This window comes from Parus major, chromosome 8, assembly GCF_001522545.3.
Source record: "Parus major isolate Abel chromosome 8, Parus_major1.1, whole genome shotgun sequence".
In the NCBI taxonomy this organism is placed as follows: Eukaryota; Metazoa; Chordata; class Aves; order Passeriformes; family Paridae; genus Parus; species Parus major.
In genome coordinates, this window is record NC_031777.1 from 26,129,388 (window position 1) to 26,139,418 (window position 10,031).

The following is a 10,031-nucleotide window of genomic DNA, read 5'->3' on the forward strand; positions in this document are numbered from 1 at the left end:
GTGGGAACAGGATCTCTGACTGTGCCTGGTGCAAAGGCAGAGCTGAGAGTTCTCCCAGAGAGCAGCTGCCAAAGGCTCAGCCTGCGACTGGGATAGCGAAATCTGCAGGCTGGGATTGGTGCTGAGGGGTCGAGGGATTGAGTGCATTTGAGGATTTGGGTCTGAATTGCTTTCAAGAGTAAGTCTGGGCTACTGTGCCAGTATTGCACTTACAAAACACCTCCCTGGGAGGCAAAATCCTACTGGAGACCTGCAGAACTTAGGTGCAAAGTCCCACTGGGTCTTTTGCAAAGTGAGAAGCCTGAAATCTCGGCTGAGCTTTGGTGGGCACAGGGGCTGGCCGCTCACTGCAGACAAGCCTTGTTGCCAAATCACACTGTTGCCACATCCCTAACGGGCCTGCTCTGCTGGGGCCTCACCCCCCAAGGTGTTGGAGGGTGCACCAGGATTTGCAGGATTATTTGCTCCAAAGGAAGGGCTTCTGCCAGGTTTTTGTGAAACAAACTCCATTGCAGTTAGAATTGTTTCAGAATAAGCAGATAGATGTTACCTGGTTCTCTTGAAACTTAGTAGAAAGCTTCATTATTACTAGTGGATTAATTTCTGTGGTGTTCTCTTTAACATAGAAGCTATTGCCACATTTAAGGTTTTAAAACAGCTATGTATAGGTGAGAAAATTCAGCAAAGTTGTGCCCTACGTGTCAAAGTGAGGAGTTTTCTCCTGAAATGGGCTACTGTGTAAACCATGGGTTTGCAGCTACCAGCAGTAACAAATAACAGGTGCTTTCAAAACAATAGAACTGGAACATTCCTGTATTTCTAATTGTAAGCCTTTGTTTCCAGAGAATAAGGAATTCTGAAAGAAGGAGACAGGTCTTTGGAATGACATATGCTTTCCACCTTCTTTTGGTGACATCTTAGTACCTTCTTTTGAAGAACAGAATGATAAAAGCATTCTTTTTCTGCTGAGGCAGTCACTCCTACTCATCAAGAGAAGAACGCTGCAAATTGGAAACAAAACGGGACCGTAGTCCCGTGCATATTAAAGGCGAATGCATAAGGGTTATGAAAGTGGGTGCTGCTGTCAAAGTGCCAAAAGGAAAAATTATCTTTTAGGGCACTACTGTAAGGAACAGTGCTTTCGTGTCCGTGCACGCCGGGCCCATCCGAACCCCCACCCCCGCGAGCACCAGCACAGGGCAAAGTACCCGCCCGTGGGGCCCGCGCCCCCCGCAGCTGCCGCAGGCTCAGCCCCCCACGGCTGGGGTTCGGCTGCCGCCCGCACCAAAGGCCCGCAGGGGGTGCCCGAGGGAGCCGTGCCCGGCGCAGGGCAGGGAGGCCGCGGGGCCCAGGGCATTCCCCACCCGCTGCCATGGGCTCTCCTGCCCGCCGGGCGCGGGTTGTTACATGCCGGGCAGCACCCTGTCCCATATAAAAGCCCAGAGGAGGGTGAGGGCCTGGCCGGGGGTGGTTCCGAGCGGGCGCTGCGGTGCCATGGAGGCGGCCGAGGCCACGGCGAAGGCGCTGCGGGCACCCAAGTGCTCCCGCTGCCGCAACCACGGCTTCGTGGTGCCCGTCAAGGGCCACGCCGGGCACTGCCGCTGGAAGATGTGCCTCTGCGAGAAATGCTCGCTCATCAGCGAGCGGCAGAAGATCATGGCAGCCCAGAAGGCGCTGAGGCAGCAGGAGATGGAGCCGCCGGCCAGGGCGGGCGCGGAGCCCGTTCCGTCGGGCGAGGGCCGTGGGGCGGCAGCCCGGGAGGACGGTGCCCCCGAGCACTTCAGCCACGAGAGGAAGAAGGGCGCCCAGCCCGACAGCGGCGGCAAGGGCACGGCATGCTGGGGACCACCGCCACCTCCCTTCAGGGACGACGGTAAGGATCTGTCCCCAAAGGCTCTTGCCAGCATCTTCCTCTGTTCTCTTTCCCCTGTCAAACGTGCCACTTGTGCATTTCGCTGGTTCCTCAGGCTCCGGCTGCCCGGAGAGCCGCTCCCGCTGTCTGTCCCGCGCTCCTTCCCCAGCCCACGCTGGGCTGGCGTGTCGGCTCTGCAGCCTCGTCCTTCGGCAGCTTCGCAGCGCGGGGCGGGAGCAGCGTGCTCGGCCTCGCCGTCCCTGGCGAGCTCGAAGCTTAAGCAAAGTGGCTTTTCACTGAGAGGGAAATTAGTCTGGGAGTGAAAACAAACTGGGTCTGCCCCGCATGTTTCTCTGAGTGCTGTCACAGTGGTTTTAAACTCACAGGCACAAAATTCCAGCAATAAAAATGCTAAAAAAGCATTGGTGTGTAAATAGGTACGATACTGCTGCAGCTGTCTGAAGCAAGCATTTTATGCTAGCACTGTAAAAGAAAAAGACCTTTTCACCTTAATTCATAACTGTATCAAAAACTAAATTTGGCTGGGATGACTTGATGTAAAAGTGCATTTGATATTTAAGAACAGGGCATAAACTTTTCAGGTGTTGCAGTTGTATGGTCTGTCATCTCTTAAATTGCTTTCTTTGCTTCATGTCACTTGTCTAATTTATTATAGTAACTCCATTCTATTACTATAAGAATGTTGCAGAAATTCTCACTGACTGCAGTAGTCATGAATCTGAGCCTCCTGAGAGCTGGCAGCCTGCAAGACAAAATGTTGTCCTGAGAAGCCCAGGGAAGAGACTTAACTTTGGATGTCTGTAGTCCCCAGAGAATACTGTCAATAACTTCCCTTTGTTAGCTTTGTTTTGAAATATAAATATGTTTATAGATTACAGTAGCTGTACAGATGTCTGTCAGTTTTTCCCTTAACATTTCTAACCTGCTGACCAACTTAAAAAAAAAAAGATTAGGCCCAAATTAAAAGTAAACCTTTCAAAGGAAATTCTTTGCCTTCTCTGCCAATTGGAGGATGGCAGACAGAAGGACCCTATTTACATTCAAATAGCCACTGCACTTCTTTTCCTAAGACTTCAGAGAGGCTGAAGATAAGATTCGAGATACCAGAGAAGTGAAGTAACTGATTTCTGGTTCTGAAGTTGTGTATGACTCTAAAACTGAGCGTGCTGTAAATTAACTTACAAAGTGACAGATAGGACTGCATTGAGCACTAGAAAGTTAGAACTCTGCTATTTCTGTGGAATTGTGTTTTGAGTACCACTAGAGTCAAAAGTTAAGGTAGATTGTTTTGCTCTTGCTGATCTACTGAAAGAATAAGATTCTGCAGTCAGTGCCTTACTAAGGGCAAACTTTATAGTGCACAAGACAGAAAAGAATGCAAAATAATTGTGTTACAATGTCATTTGCTGTACTTTTCCTTAGTTCCTGAAAAAATTACAAAACAATTCATGGGAAACTAAACATGAAACCAAAGGACCAGATTCTCCTGTTTGAGAGTGGAATTTGTTCCTGCAACTACGCAACTCTATAAAATTACATGGATAATTTTATTTGTTCTTTTCTCATTGTTTCCTAGCTCACCCTGCTTTTCCTCCAGAATACACTGTCAACCCAGAATACCTGGAGAGAGAAATCCCAAAAGTGTACCCTGGGTGTTCTGGGGTATATCCTTACCACCCATTTCCCCTGGGATTTGCCATCAATGAGTCAAGCAGTGGGGAAGCAGCATCACCTCCAGGGATATCACTTCAGAGAGGATTCCGACACATTCCTAGCAGCTATGTGCCCGGGAATGCTACCACTGTATCGGTGAGTAGCACACTTTTAATTACCTGTGCTAATACTGCTTTATTTTAGCTGCCTTCTCTCTGTTGAAGTAACCATGAAGAATCCTCCTCCTTGCCAGGTATTTCATAGCATTTTGATACATTACACTGAAGAGAATGTTAGCAAATGATGATATTAATAATCTGACCTGCTTTCAGTACAATTCACCAGTTGATGTTAAGGTAGAGTGACCTGCCTCAAGACGTTAAACAATAGATTTATTATGCTTGTATAGATATTCCCTGTCACATTTTAGGGGTTACTGAGAAAGAGAATGGCTGCTCCTGGTTTAAACCAACTACTCCAATGAGATGCCAGAACAGGTGACAAGGATTTAAAAGGTTAGTTTTGCTCTGACATGGTCTGAGAAGTATTTGCTCCTTATTTGCAGCATGTTACCCTGTGCACAGGCTTTCCACATGCCAGTATGTGCACTGACATGGCAGCATATGGACAAAACCCAAGAATGGTCTAATAATGCAGATGTATCCTGCAGAGAGTCTTTAGATGGAAGGTGATCTGCTTCATGTGTTTCCACAGGTTCCAGATGGAGCTGGAGATTTCCATCAAGGATATTACACTCCTCTGCGTCAGTTAATCCCACCAAGTTTTCTGACAGGGATTCATTACATCCCAGCTCCAGTTTCACTGAACATCCTGGCTGAAACAACCAAGGAAGTACATGGTAAGGAAGTACAGAATAAGCCCTGAGAGAGTCACTGTTAACCTGGTTTCAACATCTAACCACAGAGATGGAAATGCAAGAGACCCTGATCTCAACTGGTTTTCACCTCTGTGATTGAAGCCAGGCCTGAAGTCCTGACTCCTGGAACAGATTGTACAGCTCTGGGAAGGGCTGACCTAGGGGAGGCAGCCTGGCCTGCTTGGGCTTTCCAGCTGACAAGCACCTCCATCTCAGGCAGACAGCAAAGGTCCCAGGACTCAGAGCTATTCCAGAAAATGATCTGTTGATGTTACCAAAAAGAAAATACTGCTCTACATACCTAGTTTGCAGGGCATATCTTAAAAATTATTCAGCTGTATTTCAGTTTAGACAAATCGTTAAAAAATAATGTGGACTGACACCATGAATAATATGAAATTTTCTTGCTTATCTGAAAATCCTAGATTTTAATTGCTGGGAAAGAAAGGTTGAATCTTCAAAATCTCTAACTGATTCCCACAGGATTTTAAATTTCTGTCATTGATTAAGTCTTTGTGCCCCTCTATTTTAGGTCTGTTTCATGTACTGTGCCTACATATGGACATATTTGTGATTATATTCACAAGTTTTCCTTTTGGCTGCAGCTAAGCCGTGACCACAAGAGGGTAGAGCTGCTCAGAGAATTAACCACTAACACTAGATGTGCAAATAGGCAGTTTAATTTTTTTAAAAAATTTTAAAAATGGAGATAAATACAACTTTGTCTTGAACACGAGAACAAAAAATCGTTAAGCTGTTTATGAAATAGTTTACAGTAATCACCCACTGAAAAATCAAGAGTGAGGGGAAATAAGGAAAGCAGAATGATCTCATCTGAACTGAAAAGATGGTGGTGATGGCTATGTGGGACAAAATATAAGCTGGGGTTTTTGGGCCTGATTTCTCAAAAAGAAAAGGAAGCAGGAGATGTGGTGGATGAAGGGAATGTGGAGAATATGGCAGTGTGGGGATGTACAGACATTGTAGAAATGTAAAGTTATTTTAAGATACTGATAAAGGCAATGTGTAGGAGATACTGTGTGCTGGAGGTGAAGTAATACAGGCTGAGTTTGAGGGGAAGAGAGGAAAACAAGGGATAGCCTGCAAATCAGGAAGTGTGTGTGAGGATTAATGGGCTTTGTGATTTGGAGAGGACAAAAATCTGGGGGATGCTGTTGGACTTTGAGGGAATGGGAAGGAACTGGGAGTAGCACACAAAGATGGGGGACATGGAGTGACATTACAGTAGTGCTTGAGGGAAACAGAGGAAATCCAGCCCTGCATTGGTAGAGTGAAGTTGTACTGGCCAGCAACTGATGAAAACAGGCAACTGGATAGAGAAGAAACACCAGGAGAGCAGCCTCCCCTAGGGAGCAAAATGCCCTCTAATGACTTCAGCCCTTAACACGCACCAGGGAAATCACAGCCCAGGCACAGCTCCATAGGAAACAATGCATCATGGATTGTGTTGCTCAGACAACAATCCAGTTTCCTTAGTGCTGTGGAGAAAGTAGAAATTAATTGCACTGCATAGCATTTGTGCTCCAGGATATGTAGGAATTTGCAACTGTAACCCAGTGAGGGGGGATAATTCTGCATAAGGTCAGACAAAATAGCCTGGCAGCAGAAGATGCAGATGTAAAGGGAAGAGTGAAACAAATTCTTTCTGGAATGCAAGATGCTTGAAAAAAGAGAAATGCTGTAATGTGTAGTGCATAAGGATCTGTTAAGATTGCATAATGTCTTTTCTTTTCAAAATGGAACTGACTCCAACCTGCAGTTAAACTTGGGAACATCCTTTCTCCAGAAACCTCCAGAACTGAAGTGGCTTTCTGGAAAAACTGTTGCAGGAAGATGGATATAGAAAGCCCTAGCAGGGTGACAGCTGGCGAGAAGTGTCTGTGATCTCTGACTGGAAGGAAGTCTCAGATAAAAACAAAAAATGAAAAACTCTTAAGGCTTACCTGTAAAAGATGCTCCTAGGGTAGAAGATGCTTCCAGAAAGATTTGAGTTAATGAGGCCAGTTCAGTTTACAGGGGTGGTATGAAGTGTAGACATGTTGTGACACAATTCCAGGTAGTATTGTCAATAAACACAAGATCTGTCCAGTGAAACAGCCAGTATAGCATCTCATGGTAGACTCTGATTGCAGATGGTTGGCTTTCTAAAAGAGCAAGCCACAGAAAAAACAAAACCCAGGTTGCCTGTGAGGAGATGAAGGAGCTATTCATGCAAATTTCCAACTAAATACTTTATAAAATAAAAATCCCTAGTTGGATTTGAAAAAAGGGTTATGAATCAGTTTGTCAAGGCCTTTGAGGATTCACAGGAGTGTTAGAAAGGCATGGCATAGGTTCATTGTGGGTAAGTGGGCAGAAGTGTCTGCCTTATATTTCTATTCCAATGCAGCTTCAAATGTGGAAATGTGACTGATTTCAGGTGTAACAAGAACTGAAACAGAGGTTTTGGGATTTTTGCTTCTTTGTTTCTGTTTAACTCTGACATTTCTCTATTCTTCATTTTAGCTACTGAAGCTGATGGTGAGGATACAGGGATGGTTCACGAACGTGGCCAACCTCCTTCCCCAGAATAAACAAGAAGAGACCAATCTGTATATTATACAAAATAAATGGGCTGGAGAAGAGCTGAGAGCAGGCAGCACTGTTTTAATTTCTGAGTGTTAGTTAATGCAGGTAGAGTGACACTTAATCACTGAGCAGTCACAACAGCTAGAAGGGGATTAGTCCCCTGCCTCACTTTATGATCAATGTTTGAGCTACCAGGCTCACAGCTCTGCCTCCCAAGCACTACAAAGTCCATGTTCCTAAAAGGTTATCCAGTGAAAGCAACAAGTGATTATGACTCTGAATTTGTTCCTCTGCTGAGGTTACCTGGCTCCCAGACCACGGTCTCTGAGCCATGTGCATTCTGCAGCATTTTCATGTTCATGACAGTAGTCAGAAAGATGTTGTTTGTATCAGTTTGCTGTAAAGGAAATCTGGTTCTGAATGTTACAGAAGAGTTAAGTGATGTGGAGCCTGAAGACTGCATGAGAGGGGATGTGAAGACAGCCTGGGTTGCTGATGCACTTGGCTGCCTAAGAATGAGATTGAGCAAGGGAAGGGAAGGGTGGGTGCTGCTCTGGAAGGTCATGGCAGGAATGTGTGGAAAGGCCTGGTGCCTCCACATTGTTTCTGGGTCCTTCAAGGCACCTTCTGTGTAGATTAGGGACAAAGTTATTTGGAATCACCTCTTGTCACACAGGCTTCACATCTGACATTTTGAATGTCCTTGATGATTTATACATGATTTCAGTGTTGTTTAACTTGTGACAGCTGAAGCTGAGCAGTACTGTTTGTGTTTCTAAAGGGCTCCTGTAGACAGCTTTACATGTGTGTACTGGAAGTGCGCTGTGGCGTAACCAAGGTGTGGAGAGATTTGCCCAGGACAAAACATCACTTAAAATAATAATTAGTCAAATCCATCCATACTATAATTGTCAATAATAATCTTTAACTAAAAATGAATGGTATATTCCTCTGCTGTTTTGCCTGGATGAATTGGTTTTGTATCAAGTGGATGAGCTGTTAAGGTTTGAATAATTGGGGTGGGACTTTTGTATAATTAAAAAAGATACATTAAACTGTTGTTGTGGTTTGATGTGTGTCTGCATGTAATTTTTCTAGCCAAATGTCAGATGTGGCTGAACAGCTCTGTGTAAGACTTGTCTGGAGAAAAATTTAGGCCTCAGTATTATTTTCCTACATCTGTCTGCTTCTGTAGAGGTGAGCGCAGTAAAATAAACAGACTTCTTTTCTGATAACTTGAATTAATAATTCCTTGCTCAGTGCAAGAGTAAAGAAGTTCTGCTAAGCTGAACATTTATCTTCTGTTTAATTTAGTAGATGATCTGCTGGAATGCTTTGCAGTGCAGTGTTTTGGGGCAAAAGTGAAAGTGACAAATTTAGAACTGCCAAGACAAGAAAACAGGAAAACTCATTTATCTATAGTAAAGAATCTGATGTACAGCTTGTTATATTTTAGATTTGCAATAAGATCTTTGCTCCTAGGAGTGTTCCAGAACTTCTGTCTGCTTGGAAAGCTCTGGATACCTCTTTCTTTTCAAAATATAATAATCTACAAATAGAAATACCAGCAGTGCCCACAAAGCAGGTTCCTCTGTGAATGGAGGGTTTGGTTTTTATAACATAATGATTTAAGAAAACAGTAATGCCAGGATGAATACTTGAACCAGCTCATTCCCAGATATTTTTCTAAAATCACATTCAGTGTTATATTACTTCTTAAATCTCAAGGTGGACTCCAGCCCATTTCACTGACTGTAATGTACAGTCACTGTAGCACTGTCACAAAGCACTGTTAGCTCTCTGTTTTACTGGGCCAGTGACTGCTTCCAGATTGTCAAGTCAAATTTCTTATTTTCCTTTTCCTCCATCTTTCTGAACTATCATCAAGTGAACCAAAGCCCTTACTTTGGCTGTTTGAAGGATGGTCTGGCACTCCACAAGGGTCTCACTCACTTCATTGCTGCAAATAAATGCCCATCTCCAGAGGGAAGTGGTGAGGTTAATGAGTCATGTAAGGGCAACTAAACTGAAAGATGGAGAAGCTGATTACTGGGGGAGTCTAAAAATAGTTTTCAGTTTTAGAACATGTCAGGTGTGGCAGAGCAGCTGTGAAACCATTACCAAACCTTGCTACTTTATATACCTGGAGGACAAGAAGGTGACCAGGGCAAAGGGTTAACTGATTGTCACAGAGCCACAGGGTTGGAAGAGACCTTTTAAGATCTTTGGGTCCCCATGTCCTAACACCTCAACCATGGCTCCGAGTGCCACATCCAGTCATTTTTTAAACATGTCCAGGGATGCTCACTCCACCACCTCCCCAGGCAGATGATTCCAGTGCTTTATCACTCTTGCAGTAAAAAACTTTTTCCTGACATCCAATCTAAATTTCCCTTGGCACAGCTTAAGACTCTCTGTTCCTACAGCTGTAGGAAAACAGTGAGGCAAATCTGCTTAATATGCTTAATCCTGTCATCAGTCAAACTCCGTGTGGTGTCATTTCAGACTTCTACATTTCAGGAAACTTGTCCCCAAGTTCTTGTACCTATCCCTGCTTAGAGACATAAATGACTTGGTAAGAGAATTAAAAGTGGGTAACTCTCCAGGTGACAGGATGAACTATCTTACGTGGATAATTCAAGGTTTCATTCTTCCGCTTAGTGCTCAGCTTGTCCTTTTTAACCAAGGGAAAAAACGTTCCTTGACAACTGGTGTTGTCATACTGTGCACTTAAGGACTTCAAAGAGAGTAATTTTAATTCCAAACTTAGTGCCAACCAGTGTTTCCAATAATTAAACTCTGTGATCTCTTCTGATTCCATTTATTTAAATAAATGACTTGGGGATAATGAAATCAGGATTGAAATGGAATGATTTGGATTAGACAGTCACTCAGAGGTTGTTCCAGCCTAAATCATCCCAGAATTTTATTGGTTTTTATTAAGGCTGAAGCCACATAGACTTTGAATTAATAGAATTTGTGAAGGAAAAGGAAAGGATTCCATTTGCCTCTGAAATCCTTCTGGATGCAAACTGCTAC

The 10,031-nt window shown here is 44.2% G+C and overlaps 1 protein-coding gene across 1 annotated transcript; it reads left to right on the forward strand.

Moving 5' to 3' along the window:
• Nucleotides 1-1,270: 1,270 nt before the first annotated feature.
• Nucleotides 1,271-8,064, forward strand: DMRTB1 (DMRT like family B with proline rich C-terminal 1). Its single transcript, XM_015635595.3, has 4 exons — nucleotides 1,271-1,873; nucleotides 3,450-3,682; nucleotides 4,241-4,385; nucleotides 6,930-8,064. The coding sequence occupies exons 1-4, from the start codon at nucleotides 1,408-1,410 to the stop codon at nucleotides 6,995-6,997; spliced, it is 912 nt and encodes a 303-aa protein (XP_015491081.1). The 5' UTR covers nucleotides 1,271-1,407; the 3' UTR covers nucleotides 6,998-8,064.
• The last annotated feature ends 1,967 nt before the right edge of the window (nucleotides 8,065-10,031 follow it).